This window comes from Palaemon carinicauda, chromosome 30 (genome assembly GCF_036898095.1).
Source record: "Palaemon carinicauda isolate YSFRI2023 chromosome 30, ASM3689809v2, whole genome shotgun sequence".
Taxonomy (NCBI): Eukaryota; Metazoa; Arthropoda; class Malacostraca; order Decapoda; family Palaemonidae; genus Palaemon; species Palaemon carinicauda.
The window spans coordinates 65399464-65416563 of NC_090754.1; the positions used below are offsets into that span (position 1 = coordinate 65399464).

Sequence of the window (17100 nt, forward strand, 5' to 3'; positions counted from 1 at the left end):
ACACTCAAGCCCCTCTACTGCAGCAAAGTGCTGGACCATCAGAGGGTGTAGATATATATATACTGTATATATCTGGCTTTCTCTCTAAATTAAATTTTGTTTCGGAATCATTATAGATTTGTGTGTGTGTGTGTTAGGTTACAGCTCAGTATCACTCCCTAGAGTGCAACTAATTTTGTTATACAGAACAGTAAGGGGATGACGACTATGACTGCAAACTTTAGCTTAGGACAATACTGTACTGTGTAAGCTTACTGTCTAGTATGTAGTGAACATGTGTGCAAATGTATTGTACTGTCCATATGATTTATAAACTGTTGTAGAAAACACATTAAAACAATTAGGCAGTGGGTCGTGGCAAGGGGCAGCAACTTTTTAGGTTAGGAGTCACCCCACCGTAGTGTGTTGTATTTATTCACGTAAATTCACTTTTCCCACCTGTCTGTAACCTATCGTGAAGAAAGAGGCATCGAGTTATTCTCATATAATGTTGGTAATTGTAATATAACTTGTTCCCTGAAAATATCTAGTTACTAAGTAAAATAGTTTATCTTTTATTATCATTGCGTTTAGGCGATCTGGGCCTTAAAGCATCACGGAACTTCCAACTTCATCAAAGTAGTGCCGTCTAGAGAGCATTTCCTGTTGTATATTTCCTTACATCATTTGTTTAATAAAAAGTGTAAAAACCTCAAGAAGCAGATTGAGTATTATTCTAAATTGACAGGATAAATAAATTATTAATTATGGCATAGTTTTTAATTACAAAAATCTCAAAACTTATTCTTGACACTTGCATATTACTGTACAAGCTACTTATAGCTACACAGAAAATTAAGATTAAAATTAATTACTTATATACAAAATAAGATTGATACAAATTTGATCTTTACAACTTAAATACATAAAATCCTAAAAAAAGGGCATGCATTATCTAAAGAATGCAAAATATATAATCTCTAAAATTCCAATGTGTTATCCAATATTAGTAGTCAGTGTGTTAAATTTAAAACTGATCTTTTAAACAAAATGTTTTGTCAAAATCTACTTTTCATGGAAAATAAATCTTTGGGTCTCATCAAAATCTACTTTTCAAGGAAATAAATCTAAGCCTGAGATCAATTAGAAACATAATTGTCATTTGTCAGAAGAGAAAGATAATTGCACAGCCAGCTTATATAATTAAGAGAAATTAAATAGAAACTCTCAGTCCTCAGATAAATTATTTTAAAAGTTATAAGATAAATTATTTTAAAAGTTAAGAGGAGAAGCACTACTTTGTTCAGACTTTATTCACTGTAAAATATCTTAAAATATATATGTACATTTTGTACTTAGGGCTAAATTGTAAATGATTCCCATCTGGTATAATGTTTGATAAATCTATGTACATTTAAATCCTATCAGTTAAAAAAAAATTAAAAATAAGGCTATTTGCTAGTGTAATGGGGGAACGTTGTCATGGTTGCTTGTAATCCTCCAGACTATATAATTTCCATATTTTAGTTTAAGAGTTATAAATACCAAATTCCAATTTAGTAACTTCATATTGCAACTAGTTTCCAGTTTACCAATGTTTTTATTTTTTTTTAATCTTAAATGCTTTAAAATTTAAATACAGTATATATATAAAAATATCCTTTAAAAAAAAAAATTAAAAACAATACATAAGACAAATTTAGATATTTCGACCAATTTTAGTTTTTGTTCAGATAAAAAGTGGCTTAATCTCCACACTTGACATCATTAAAATACTTTGGGTATCAGACGATATTTTACTCTCTCCGTATAACTATCCCAAGCAGTCCCATACTTTCTTTTACAATCCTTCTCCACTTCGTAAATCCTCTGTATGAAAGCACTGCACGTCAAAGCAAGGATAAGCCAAGGAAGAGCCAAGTTAAAGCCTGCAAAGATTAAATTTAAAACATTTTTGTAGTGCATGTTTTACCCAAATGTACCAAAATATATTAGTTATACTTTATTATTTGCCTTAGATTACAGTAAATTATTGGTACTTCAGTTAAATTGTACTATATATATATATATATATATATATATATATATATATATAAGCCACAGTAAAATGTTACTTCCATTTTAATAAGAGTAAAAGGTGGAGTAGGGGGTTTCTAATCCTAATATAATAAAAAATTTACAAGATCCAGAACATGAAGAAAACTATATACCCCCATACTGTACATATAGTCAGAGTAAAATTACAAGTATTTCATTTTTAAATAATTAGAATGAAAAAAAAAAATGAGTCCACACTTAGGTACAACATATATGAGTTCCTGTTTTACTATTTCAGACATTTTATGTAAATTTTGTATACTGTAGACTATAGTTAATTTTATTTAATGCAATTCAATTATAAAAGAAAATTTTTCTTTGAAAGACAATATTTCATCATTTCATGAGAAATGCAAATTTCTATTTTAAATCAAGTATTACTGTACTTGAAAACGTTGTATATGAACCTTCTTTTAATGGTTTCCATTATATTTCAATTGAATGGGGATATAGCCAAATAGCCAGAACAGAGCTGAAGAAGATTGCCTCGCCACAATAAGGAAAATTGTGAGAACATGGAGCCTAATTTGACTTGAGATTAGCTTGTAGCCTTCAAAGGATGGTGTCTTTTCAAGATGCATTATTCCCAACATGCATGCTAAGTAAGTATACAATATTTAAATGTTATCATATAATTTGTTCTTTGTATTTATGTTTGTTCTGACATGAATACAAACCATCGTTCTTTACTTAGGAGAAGATAACAGCACAAGCTGGAACACGCTATAAAAACTTTCATGAGGAATCAACAACCAGTTCAGTTGTTGCCAATGGGGGTAGCAGGGAAGCAACTACCCCCCACCCCCTCCCTGCTCACTCACAACATCCCCACTTTGATTTCAGTGGTAGTTGAGATGAGACTTTCTCTTCCATGTTTCTGAAACTGGCTTTACCTAAAAATTGGGGCACCTGACATGATTGTGGCGAGTGCTGATGTATTGGAGGGCGATGCCACGCAGCTAAACACATACAAGGGACGGCACGAGCCAGCAGATGATGAGTAGGAGAGACGGAAACGGTGAGGGCAGGTCAGCAGGTCGCCGTGAAGGTTGAACTGGAACCGGGATGTGCCCTTTTGAAGGGTGAACATCCACCTACGGGATTCGCGAATGATCCAGGCGAGTCCAGGACCGAAGTCCGAGTACTGACTGCAGTATCGTCAAGATTATGTCCGGGAAGAGGAGGCTTCTCTGCCGGGGAAAGATGCGTTGCTTTAAAACCTAAGAAGCGTCTCTATGAGTGGCCCCTCTCTCAGACGAGAGGTGATCACTTCAAAGGAGAGACTTACCTAAGACTATGCTCCGCCCCCGAAGGAAGAGCCACTCGGCAAGCAGAGCGTAGTCGAAGCGAAGACAGCTACAGCAGTTGGAGCCAATGAAGTGGTCAGAATCAATGAAGTGGTGATGAAGACGTAGGGAAATTTTCCCTTGGAATGGAGAAAAAACCCAACAACTGGGGAGGAAAACTCTCCCTCGGAAGGTAAAGTACTCCAACCCTTGGAGCAAACTCTTGGCAGTGGTCTAAGATGATCTGCCAAGATTGCTGCCAGAGTAAGCGCAGCCGGAGCTAGTTCCTTGAAGATGAAGTTCTGATCAGGAGCTTCCATGGGCGTACTTCTAAGGAGAAAAGATGAAGTCCTCTGGGGGCTGGCAGTGACAGCACATTCCCCAGGCATGTACGGAACAGATCTCCATCGTTGGCTCTCAGTTGAACAAAAATGAACTGCATCACTAACTGAGGAAACATAAAATAAACTCTGTAACAAAAATATTTCCCTTGGGAGGGGAACACCTGGTCCACATCAGGAAAGGAGACTACCTAGGGAACAAACATAAAATAAGAGCAGTGCACTCCCTTCGCTGATCGACATTGACGGGAGAAGAATGGAGAATAACTGTAATAAAATAAGAATTACAATTATTTTTAAATCTTTGGTTACAAAGCTGAAAATTTAAATTTTTATAAAATTTATAATTTCACTTAAGATAAATAATCAGAAGTCCATGAAAAACAGCCTTGAGAAGAGATAGACCGAAGTTAAGTTCTGAAAGGCCACACTCCTTCCCCTCAGTAAATCCATATGTTCCCTGTAGAAAAGGGTAAGGTAAAGACAGCAGTTGAACGAGAAGGGTCCATACGGAGGCAGCCAAGTTAACGGCAGGATGACAAGGAGGGAGGTCGGAAGGGAAGGTTCCCTGGTATGGGGACATGACAGTATTACACTTAATACTGGGAACACAAGGGAGCATGGTTTACCTGCAGTGGTTCAAGGTCAGCTGTGCAGAGAACCCAGGATGCTGCTTCCTCCAAGGGAGGAGAGGATGAAGAAAAGAATAAGGGCCAGACAGATTTTTTCATTCATGCAGACTAAAACCGGGTAACAATGCTGAGGCCTCAACCTTCTGCTACTTGTCCATTAAGGAGCCTGAGGTTAGACCAGCTGTTGTGCAGCCACCACAAGGCCGATAGAGAACGTATCGAGCCTCCTGTGTGTCACGTCTTGCAGGTAGTGAGCCGTGAAGGTGGTCTGACGCTTCCACACCCCAGCTTGAAGGACCTGCGTCACTGAATAATTTTTCTTGAAGGCCAGGGACGTAGCTATGCCCCTAACATCATGCGCTCTAGTGCGACGTGACGGAGAAGGGTCAGGATTCAAGGCCAGATGTATTACCTTGCGAATCCAGGCCGAGATAGTATTCCTGGTGACCCTCCTCTTCGTTTTCCCGGTGCTCACAAACAAGGCTTGCACCCGGGGACGAACTGCAGCTGTTCTTTTAAGACACAACCTCAGACTTCACTGGGCACAGTAGGAAATGGTCTGGGTCATCTTTTACAGAACGAAGACTCGAAACCTGGAAAGAGTCGAACCTAGGGTCCGGCACTCCCGGATTCTGAGTCTTGGCAACAAACTCAGGGACAAAGCTGAACGTTAACTCCCCCCATCCCCTTGAATGGGCGATGTTGTATGAGAGACCATGCAGTTCACTGACTCGCTTGGCCGAGGCCAGTGCTAGCAGGAAAACCGTCTTCCAGGTAAGGTGGCGATCTGAAGCCTGGCGTAATGGTTCGTAGGGAGGTCTCTTCAGAGACCTGAGAGCTTGAACAACGTTCCGACTGAGGGCAGGTAAGTTCATAACTCCATATGAGAAGGGAAAGTTCCAGCGAGGAAGAAATGTCCATTCCTTTAAGGCTGAGCGATAGCCTTTCACTGCAGACTGAAAGGCACATTTCCTCCCGCAAATACACGAGGAACTGGAATAGTGGCATCAAGTGGAGAGATACCCCTTCCACGAACCAACCACAGAAGACTCGCCACTTCGCCTGGTAGACCCCTGCGAATGACTTGCACAGGTGACCAGACATCCTATTCGCAACTTGTTGTGAAAATCCTCTCTCCGTGAGGAGATGCTGGATAGTCTCTAGGCGTGAAGTCGAAGCGAAGCTATGGCTTTGTGGAAGATGTTAGCGTGTGGTTGTTTGAGTAGCTCGTGACGTGGAGGGAGTCCTCTCGGAACCTCCGTGAGGAGTTGCAGAAGGTCCAGGAAACATTCTGCATGATGCCATAGCGGAGCTATCAGGGTCATTGATAGATCTGGTCTTGTTGAGCACCCTCCTCATCCGACAGAACGGGGAAAAGGCATACAAATCGATGTTGTCCCACCATTGTTGGAAGGCATCCTGCCAGAGAGCCTTGGAGTCCGGGACCGGGGAGCAGTACAACGGGAGCTTGAAGTTCAGCGCTGTAGCGAACAGATCTACCGTCGGGGAATGCCACAAAGTCAGGACTTTGTTGGTTACTTGACGATCCAAAGACCACTCGGTACTCACTATCTGCGTCGCTCTGCTCAGACTGTCGGCGAGCACATTCCTTCTGCCTGGAATGAAGCGAGCCGCTAGTGTGATCGAGTGGACTTAGGACCATCTCAGAATCTCTACTGCAAGATGGGATAGCTGTTCTGAAAAGGTACCTCCCTGCTTGTTGATATAAGCCACCACTGTGGTGTTGTCGCGCATCACCACCACCACCACAGAGTGGCCCGCCAGGACATGGTGGAACTTCTGGAGTGCCAGGAACACTGCTTTCATTTCTAGCAGGTTTATGTGAAGGTACTTTTCTGATTCTGACCACAGGCCTGAGGTCCTGTGGTTCAGAACGTGGGCCCCCCACCCTTTCTTTGATGCTTCCGAGAACAACATCAAATCCGGGGGAAGGACTCCCTTTCGCAGGTTCTCGTTCGCCACCCACCACTGGAAGTCTGTCCGTTCCGCAGGACCCTGAACGGACAAAGTGTCCGGGGAATCGTGACCTTGATTCCACCGGGATTTGAGTTGCCACTGGAGAGATCTCATTCTGAGGCAACCGTTGGAAACGAAACTGGGCAGGGAGGAGAGGTGGCCGAGGAGACGAAGCCACGTTTGGGCTGGGAGTTCTTCTCGATTGAGGAAAGGCCTCGCGACCTTCCTCAGCCTTGCTATCCTGTCATCTGATGGGAAGGCTTTGTGGAGATTGGTGTCTATGACCATGCCTAGGTATACCAGTTTCTGAGAGGGCTGCAGAGAGGACCCCTCGAGATTTACCATGATCACTAGATCCTGGCAAACTTCGAGGAGCTTGTCTCAGTGGCAAAGATGGGTTGCCTCTGAGTCCGCTAGGATCAGCCAGTCGTCCAGATAACAAAGGAGACGGATGCCGGGCCTGTGAGCCCACGATGATATCAGGGTGAACACTGGTGAACACCTGGGGGGCTGTGGAGAGACCGAAACACAGCACCTTGAACTGGTAGATCTTGTTGTCTAGGCAAAATCAAAAGTACTTCCTTGAAGACGGATGGACTGGGATCTGGAAGTACGCGTCCTTCAGGTCCAGTGTACACATGAAGTCTTGTGGTCTCACTGCAAGTCTGACCGTGTCTGCCGTCTCCATACTGATCGGAGTCTGTTTGACAAACCCGTTCAGGGTTGAGAGGTTGATGACTGGTCTCCAGCCTCCAGACGCCTTCTTTACAAGAAAAAGTCGACTGGGGACCCGTCTACTACCGCTTGGAGAGCGTCCTTCTTCAACATGGTCTGGACTTCTGCCCGGAGGGCCTGCCCCCTTACTGATCCCATAGTAAGGGAGTTCAATGACACTGGATTCGCTGTCAGGGGAGGTAGAGAAGCTGTGAATGGGACGCGATAACCCTGACCGATCACGGAAATCGTCCAGGTATCTGCCCCGAGTTGCTGCCACCTTGCCGCGCAACATTGTAGGTATCCCCCCACTGGTGGACATGCAGGGGGGACTGCCAACCCTAGCGTTTATGGCCTCGGAGGACTTCTTGGCAGGAAAGGGCTTAGACACCTTCGGCTTTGCTGCTGTCGTCTTTTTTGTGTCCTTAGCCGGACGGGGCTGTTGGGCCGCTGGAGGTTTATAGGGCCTCGATGTCAGGGCCCTATGGATGAAGGAATCCGGGTTGGACTTCCTCAACCACTCAGCGGTGAGCTCCACGTCCTTAGGCTCAAACAAACTCTTACCGAGCACGGAAGAGTGTCTGAGCCTGCTAACATCCGAACTGGGGACCTTCTGGTGGAATCTCTCAGCCACTGCGTCTCGTCGATTGAGAATCGTATTGGCCCACAAGCTCGAGACTTGGTGGGCCAGAAACTCGATGGTCCGCGTGCCTGAGAGCAAGAACATCTCCAGTGCCTTCCTGGTGCTTTCTTTGGAGAGGTCCTCAGACCGCACCAGGATGCCCAGAGACCCCAGCCAGATGTCAAGCCATGAAGTTACCTGCATGGCATACTTCGCTATCTTCTCCTGACTTAGGATCTCAGTAACTGAATAGGACACGTGCCGGTTGGAGTCTCTCTCTAGAGGGACTCCCCCGGTGAGTTCTTCCACGAAGTGGTGAATTGGAAGGCCCAAACAAGACTCCTCAAAGATCTCAAAGTACCTCCTCTGATGGACTTGAGGAGGAGGGAGGAGCTTGTTACCGACGCTGGATCTACTGGAGGAAGCAAGCTCAGAGAGCTGGCCCTCGACCTTGTCACTGGCACTCTTCATCCCCTGAGACCAGGGCAAAGCTGCACTGGCCCTAGAGGGTTTCTGGGTGCTGTAGACATGGTCCAAGACTGTGTCCTTACCCTCACAAGGAGGAATCTCTGGGTCTGGAATCCCATCGAGGTTCCTCATGAGTGTCAGGACTTGCAGAATGCGTGTTCTGACTTTTGGTGCTCTCCTCCTGAAGGACTGGCAGCAAAGTCTCCTGTCCCTAGTGGCTCTTCCTGGGGGGACACGTGGACACCCTCGGAAGGTCTAGCTGGCTCCTGTCTGATCCTTGACGACTACTTGGGAATCATCTTAAGAGTCCTTCGGTTCCCTCCTGGGAGGGATACAGGACTCGAGTAATGATGGGTGCAGGCTCTGTTCCACCCCTGGACGAGAAGACTTCTCAGGGAGAGGCGGAGTTTCCCCCATCCGTGCGATGGGGGAATGGTCCGGCTCGTCCGACCCTCGTGAGGATGGGTAATCCTCATCCGCAGGGGAAGGAGAGAAAGTCTGGGGGGGAAGGAGCCTTGCGCAAGGATCTGCGAGGAGACAGAATAGCCCTTGGAGCTGTCTCCAAGAGGACTTCTCTCTAACGACGTGGCAGGAACTGTAGAACGCTGGGGTGCAGGTGGACGCGTGCGCAAGTGAGCGCTAGCGCGCTAGATCAGGAACTGCTGGCGGGCGCCGGGGCGCAGAAGGATGTGGGCGCATAGGGGAACCCTGGTGCGTAACAGGAACAGGGGCGCGCAGGTGAGCACTGTGGCGCTAAGACTGGAACGGCAGCAGCAGCAGCAGCATGAGGGCGCGCAGGTTGAACCTGGCACTTGAGGGCAAGAGGTGCAGATTTGCGCTCAAGTCCCTTAAGACCGGTGCCTGCGCAATGGCAGGTTCAGGTGGTGCGTAAAGCGCATCAGCATCCTCGAAGGGTGACGGCAGGTCAGCAGGTTTGGAGGGAGATTGGTCACAGGGTCCCGAAGGACGACCATTATCCAAAAGGAATCGCGAATGATCCTCGGAGAAGTCTAAGGTGGTAGCTGACAGGATAGGCGAAAGGCGAGTCCTCTCCTCCGCAGAGGACTGTGGTGACGAGGAGCCAAAGAGGCGCCTCCTAACTCCCCAGTGAGGGGAAGGAAGGCCTCTACGGCGAAGGGGAGGACGAACCTTCCACCTTAAACGCCCACGAGGGGCCGTGGGGTCAGCAGGCTGACCATCGTAGGGCCTCCGAAGAGGAGTCTCTGTGAGTGAACTCCCCCGCGGGGAGAATCACCGGCAGGAGAGGCCGTAGGACTTAGTTCCTCCCTCGAAAGTTGTTCGGAGGGGGAAACTAAGCCTTCAGCTACCTCAGCAATAGGAACAGGGGTTTGACTAGATCCACGAGATGCCTCCGTCACAACGTCAACAACACACAAAGGATCTATCCCTGCTGTAGTTGGCGATTGTTTGACAGCTGCACTAAGTTTGATCATGTCAAACAAGGCTTTCCTGGAGGGCAAACCCTGCAGCCAAAAGCTGCAACAAATCATGGTTATTGATAGACAAATCAATGTTCATATCCTCCTCCGGGGTAGGAGGGACAGCCGACTCGCTATGGGAGGCAACAATTTCCCGCACCCCGGAATTGGTCAACAACAATACGGTCTACCCGACCACTCGCCGGCCTCTCAGAAGAGACCGCTTGAGGGGGAGCTTCGGAGGAGGAAAGGGCTCCGGAAGAAAACTTGGAATTTTCTCTTTTCAAAGAAGCCTCTGAAGGAGAAAGATCCCTTTTAGACTTTTTCTTCCGGCATCAGGCAAACCTCTCCCACTGGGAGGTAGACCACTCCTTACCTTTGATACATACATTACTGCTATCACACCGTTGGCCTCTACGATGAGGACACAAGGTGTGGGGATCGGTGTCGACCGCCGACATAAAAGTCCCACAAGGGCGGCCGGGAAGTCCAGGGCATGTACGCATAATCAGTAGAGGCCAACTTCAAACACACTGTGAAAATAAAAAGCAAAAACAGATTATATATGGCAGTCAAAGCAAGGTAGAGAGCAGACAGGTCTGTTCTCCGCCCAAGCCAAAAGTAAAGTGAAGCAATCACCGGTGTGTGAGGAGGGGGGGGGTTTAGCTAGCTACCCTCCTTCCCTACCCCCCCCCCCCCCCGCTAACTAGCGGTGGGGTAGTAAAACCCTCGTTAAAATTCTTATGCCTCGTCATTCAGCTACGCCGAAGTAATTACCCCATGTAAATCGCGTGGTTTGTATTTCAGTTACGGAACAAATTATTGGTTTACATACACATAGGAATAAATTAAATTAAACAGTTTAAGAACATTATCACAGTTATTCAATCACAGTTATTCAAACACAAAACCTAATATTTATCTGCCTTTTTCATTCAAACATAACCCAACCGTGAAGATGCAAGTTTTAACCACTATATATCATAAATGCCGTTTTCACTTACCACACAAGAAGGTCCATGAAGTGAAAGAAATTATACTGCCAAGGTAATTTGGGTGTCTCACAACTCCCCACCATCCAGAAACCAACAATCTTCTTCCTGCTGATGTTGGTAGACTTTCAAGATCTGAAAAAGTATTAATTTTCTTAATAGGTAACCTTGTTAATGCAATTAATTTTCTAAATCTTATTGAATTATTCATCGACATTGTATTTCTAACTGCTGTATTCCAATGTATTTTCAGAGAAACTTACGTGCAACGGCTGGATCTGAAGGGTTTTTTCGGAAAGCGTGAATTTGAGAATATGACCCACGGGATAAGGTATAACCAATAAGGTTAACTGCAGCAATCAGAGAGAGGAAATACCACTCCAACTCATTCCTGTAAATATTTATTGTTGTTAGCAACAATATTTACATTTATATAATTGAGAAAATAAATTGGAATAATTTTAGGTATTTCCCTGACCAAATTTTGATAAGATTAAAAATAAAAATTCTACTGCTGCTGTTCAATTAAATGTTAATGAATTGCAATTATTAAGGTATAAGAATATATATGCATATGAACTTGATTTACACACAAGGCAAAACGTAGATACATCGAGCAATGAAGTGACAATACCTGTGGTTTAGCACAACTCTAGAGTATATCACTAGATAGAAAGGAGACATCAGAGACGAAATTATGGTGAATAGTCCACATCCCACACGGTTGTATTCATACATTGTCGAAATTGATTCTTCAAACCATATTGTATCAACAGCAACAAAGATCTGTAAAGTATAATAATTATTAATATAATTTTACCATTATCTTTTCAAACTTACACTATGCTGTATGCCATTATTTCTAATACAAAAGTTCTTTCTTGATAAAAGGTTCTGAAGTTATTTCACAATACAGGGGCCACATACATTTTAACATATTAGTAATATATATGAAAAGAAATTCTCCCCTTAAATGTTCAAAATTGTACAGTTGAACCAAGATAAAATAAAAAAAACTAAATACTCACCTGGAAAGTACATGCTACCAAAAGTGTAGGACTATACTGCCCTTTGTTAGCATCGAAGTCCTTTATTGCCACTATCACATTAAACAGCAGCTGAAAGATTTAGAATGATTTTAAGAATCCATGATTAGGTATTTCATTTTATCCTAAATTTGTAAAACCCCTTTTTCCCTTAATGGGATTTACACATGGAATGTTTCTTAACACTTGGCAATTTCTTCATCCATGAAGTAAGGCCACACTCAAAAAGTCCTTGCCCACAGTTAAGAGTAATTTCTTTTTCTGAGTCTCCTCCCATTTACCCAACCACTTCCTATTTACATTTTTGGTCATTGATAACATCTTACATAGCATACTTACCACGCACTAATCCCTCAGGAGTTACTCTTTAGTTTAAACTTGCGACCAGAAAATTTTTCCCCCAACCAGGACTCCATTCCAGGCGAGAGGCATAAGGCCTCAGGGTGGTAATATGCCCCAGGGATGTTCCCTGCGCAAAGCGACCCACCACTGTCTTTGACCCACAATGCACCAAGAAGAAGGCCGTGTCAGGCCTGATAAGGACAGGGCAAAGGTCGCCATTCGTACTCGAACCAGGTGCCACCGTTGTCTCAGTGCCAGCTACTTCCAAGAACAAGCGGGGTAGGTAGGGTGGGACATAACTTCGAGAGTAGTCCGTGGTAAGTATGCTAGGAAAAATACAAATTACTAAGAATTTGATATTTGTTCTGATGCATTGTAACCACGGACTACTCTCTCAGGAGACTTAGGCTTAGGAGGTGGGAACTGAAACGAGGAAAGGGCGGATGACAAGGTGTTATGGAAGGCCTGTGGGGAAACTTCAAGAAACCTGCAATAACACACACCCAAGTTGGGGGACATCCATCAACGTAGAACTGTCATACGTGCCATGTAGCTGGAGAGGGGGTTATGGAACTCACCGCGTCTCCCACCTCGGACGTTAACACTGTGCAAGTCGTGGCATTAAATCCCGTTGTGAAACCACGATGGGGCCGAGTCTTTACTCATCGCGAGACACTAAGGAGCAGTCTTTCAGGTAATGGGAAGTGAAGGTGTTCTGTCTCTTCCACACACCTGCTTTAAGAACTTGTGCCACTGACATATTCTTAGAAAAGGCCATCGATGTACTGATGGACCTGATATCATGGGGCCTGGCAGACGAGGGTGCCGGCTTGCCCTTCGCTACATACGCCCTTCGAATTACCTCCCTGAGCCAGTAAGAGATCGTGTTCTTCGAAGTCGCCTTCCTCACTTTGCCCGTGGAGACAAAAAGGTGTTTCATGGCGGGACGTCAATGCCAGGTACCTTCGGAGAGCCCTAACCGGACACAGCAGAAGGTCCTCTGACTTAAGGATGGCTGGGATCACCACCTCCGAGAACCGTGGATCCGAGACCGCTGGGTTCTGGGTCTTGGCTACGAAGGAGGGCACAAAGGTTAGGATTGCCTCCTTCCAGCCAATAGAGTGACTAACGTTGGCTGCCAACCCATGCAATTCGCCAGTAGTTCTAGCTCGTTTATGTGGAGGGTCTTCTCCTCCTTGCTCCATTGACCCGATACCGAGTTGTCCTGCAGGTGGGCTCCCCAGCCCTCCTTGGACGCATCCGTGAATAGTACTACCTCCGGAGGAGAGTCCGGGAGCGATACCACCGGCAGTGTATTCTTCTTGTCCAGCTACCACTGGAGAGCCTCCCTGGATGCCTGCGATAGGGAGAGCTCCTTTGGACGATTCCTGGTCTGAGGAGCTAACAGTCTTTTCACGTCCCACTGGATTTGTTTAGTTGTATCCTGCCCCGAGGGACCAACTTTTCCAAGGACACCAGGTGACCCACGAGCCTCTGCCACTGACGAAGGTTGGCCGTTTCCCCCCTGAGGAACGGTTGACTGACTTCTTCCAGGGTGTTCGAGCCTCTCTGACGTGGGGAAGGCCTTGGCTTGGACCGAACATAAATCCATTCCCAGGTACACTGTCCTCGTGGAGAGAGATAGTTGGGACTTTTCCCAGTTCACGACAATCCCCAACTCATTGCATGATTCCACCAACTTGTCCCTATGCTTGATGAGGTCGCCCTTTGATCCCGAGAGAAGGAGCCAGTCGTCTAGGTACCTCGAGAGCCTGACACCTTCGTGAACACTTGGGGGCTATGGAGAGACCAAAGCAGAGGGTGCAGGACTGGAAGACCTCTTCTTCCCACTTGAACATGAACTTCCTGCTGGAGGGATGTAATGGGATTTGGAAATAAGCATCCTTTAGGTCTATGAACAGCATGAAGTCGCCCCTGCCTGATAGCAGCCAGGACAGTGCGAGGGGTTTCCATCTTGAAAGGCGTCTTCCTGATGGATTTGTTGAGGAAGGAAAGGTCTATCACCGGTCTCCAACCTCCTAAGGTTTTCTCTACCAGGAAGAGCCGACTGAAGAACCCCAACTCTTGTAGGGGTGCTCGTTGGACAGTGCCTTTCTGTAGTAACCCGCAGATCTCCACTCCTAAGGCCAATCTCCTGGCCTTGTCCTTGAGGGTAGTAGTCTGGACTTGTGCACCCGTTATTAACAGGGGGGGTAGGTCGTCCTCGAAGGGCAATCTGTACCCATCGCGAAGGACTTGAACAGTCCATAGGTCTGCGCCCTGGTCAGCCCATGCTTCCCACCGATAATTGAGGCATCCCCCCCACTGACGGCGTCAATGACCTTAGATGTCAGGATGCCTGAAAACTTTAAATCAATCAATCAATCCCCCTACATGGAAGAGGAGGGGCCTCTCTTCGTACTTCCTCCTAGGAAACTTGTTGCTGCGTGGTCGTCGGTTCTGTCCGAACCCCTGCCGACCGTTAGGAGGGGCGCTTCTGCTTGGGGCAGAGGAGGGCTGCGGGTGTCTGGACCAGCCTGCAGTGGCGGTAGCCTGTGGAGAAGGAGGCGGAAGCCTGTTAACTGCTGTAGGAGGCCTTGGTCTGGGAGCCTCCCTATTCCCATGATTATGATGTCTGGAAGAGGAGCTGGAGGCCCTGTGGAGAACGGCATCTCTGTTGTCCCTCCTCCACTTATCGAGGGCTTCTTCAATTAACCTGTCATCAAACAGCGCCTCGTTTGACAACAGCAAGTTTCGTAGGTTCCTTATTTCCCTCGAGGGAAGCCTCCTCGGCATCCTGTGAAGAACTGTGTCCCTCCTACAAAAGACGATGTCGGAAGTGGCTACCAGGGACTGTTCCGCTATGAAGGAGATGGCCCTCCCTCCAGACACTGCAAGTTCCATAAACTGTTCCTTGGCCTGGTCTGACCAACACGGCTGTTGCAGAGCCAAGGAACCCATGGCTGTGGTCCAACCACGAGGAGACAGAGAATGAAGACCACAGTGCTGACTCGAGAGCGACTATCTCCTGGATAGAAAAGGCTACCGAACCCCCAGTAACCTTATCCTCCAATAATCCTGGGGACAGGGATGCCAAGTTCCCCTCTACGGGTCTGGCTGTCTGTGGGAAATCCTTAGGGGCGTAAAAGCTTTGATGCCTTACCCTCGGGTAAGGCAACAACTTCATTGACCCCGAGGCCTTCAGAGAATTCTTGGGGTCGGCGACAGCCGCACTAATCCTCCCAAGCTTTCTGCCCAGAGATGGGGCCAAGGGGAGAGACATAGGGGGACGAGCTTCTCGAAGGAAAGGATGCCAAACTGCTCTTCCAACAAAGAAACTTCTCCTGGAGGAACAACAGGGGCTGGCTCCGGCAGGTTATTGGGGTGCCTGATGAGCGCCAACACCCTGGAGGAGGAGGAGGATTCTTCCACCGAAGGGTCCTCTTCTACGGGACCCTCTTCTACAGGACCCTCCGATGACTGGTGGGCATCGTCTCCGAAGAGTCTCCCCTCCGGAGGTCCTGTCCACGAAGGGGAGGATGAGCCCTGGGCAGAGCCTCTGCTCTACGCCCACTTGATGAGGTGTGATGGTCTAGGGAACCTCTATAATATTTGATGACTGGCGACTGCCTGCCGCATCCTCTAGCCTTCTCTTCTTGGGGTCGAGGTCCACCAATACCGATGCGGGAGGGGGAGAACTCGTTAGGGTCCTCGAAGAGTGTGTTCCTCCTCCCCTTCTCTTCTTCTCTCCCTCGCCTATAGTCCTGCGAGGGAGGCTGGAATGACGACGGGGGCATCCCCTGAAGGATCTCTTCTCTCCCTCACCTATAGTCCTGCGAGGGAGGCTGGAATGACGACGGGGGCATCCCCTGAAGGATTTGTTCTTCCCAAGACTGCAAAGGATCCTTCGTAGGAGACCTGAATGGGGGGGGGGGGGGTTTGGAGAAGGCAGCAGGCCAAGATGGCGGCGCAGCTGCCGATGCGGAGGTGGCAGGCCAAGATGGCGGTGCAGCAGCTTGAGATGATGAGGCGGCAGGCCAAGATGGTGGTGCAGCAGCTTGAGACGATGAGGAGGCGGCAGGCTAAGATGGCGGCGCGGCGGAGTGAGCCGATGAGGAGGCCTGTGAGGCAGCTCTAATAGATGGCGCTGGCAGCTGGGGGGCACCCGGTATCCTCGAGACTGCTATGCGGTAAGGGGAGGCAGTGCGCACGTGTGGGCAGGCCAAGATGGCGGCTCTGGCAGCCAGTCGGAGCGCACCACGTGAGACACGTGGGGCGGTCGACTCGCTCATCCTGTCGATCTCTTCTTCCAATCGACCGAGAAGGGATATGAGCGCCGAACTCACTGAACGGGACGGTAGGGGAGGGGCCAATAACAATGGGTAGTCCGGTCGAATCGGTGTGGTCCCTTCTCTCTCGTTGATCTGTTGTAACGATGGCGATATCGACGGAAGGGAAGGAATTACCGAAGAACAGCTCGACGAAGGTCTCAAACCCATGACTTTCTTCGAGGAAGAACGTTCCTTTTTTCCTTTCTTTTTCCTCTTCGTGGCCATAAGAGCCCATTTGGTTTCAGACCATTCAATACACTCACTACAGGTATATCACTGAGTACAGGCACGACCACGACACGAGGTACACAAAGAATGGTGATCAATTTCCAAATGTGAAAGAAAAGCCGAACACGCTTTCCCATTCTCACCGGGACAATGACGTTGAACACAAGTGTTATCCATCTCAACACAAACACTATGCACACACAATAAGCGAAAACGCAAACGCAGGTCACGGTTCAAGTCGCGTGCGAAAACTATAGGTCTACACTGGGCAACGACCAGAGTGCGAATGGCGACCTTTGCCCTGTCCTTATCAGGCCTGACATGGCCTTCTTCTTGGTGCATTGAAGGTCAAAGACAGTGGAGGGTCGCTTTGCACAGGGAACATACCCTGGGGCATATTACCGCCCTGAGGCCTTATGCCTCTCGCCTGGAATGGAGTCCTGGTTAGGGGAAAAATTTTCTGGTCCCAAGTTTAAACTAAAGAGTAACTCCTGAGAGAGTAGTCCGTGGTTACAATGCATCAGAACAAATATATTTCTAATCATAGACACACTTGATGCTTTTGCTACATTTGGTTCACCATACTAAAACATTACCCCCATCATG

The 17100-nt window shown here is 47.2% G+C and overlaps 1 protein-coding gene across 2 annotated transcripts in view; it reads right to left on the minus strand.

Moving 5' to 3' along the window:
• Positions 1-737: 737 nt before the first annotated feature.
• The window catches only part of LOC137623223 (delta(14)-sterol reductase TM7SF2-like), a 98697-nt gene continuing 82334 nt past the window's right edge, over positions 738-17100 (minus strand). For both annotated transcript variants that reach the window (XM_068353944.1, XM_068353945.1), the window contains exons 7-11: positions 11576-11665; positions 11182-11333; positions 10811-10938; positions 10560-10682; positions 738-1907 (exon numbers count right to left, since the gene is read on the minus strand). In XM_068353944.1, the coding sequence (XP_068210045.1) occupies positions 1747-1907; positions 10560-10682; positions 10811-10938; positions 11182-11333; positions 11576-11665 (654 nt within the window). In that variant the 3' untranslated portion in view covers positions 738-1746. The remainder of the gene's footprint in view (positions 1908-10559; positions 10683-10810; positions 10939-11181; positions 11334-11575; positions 11666-17100) is intronic.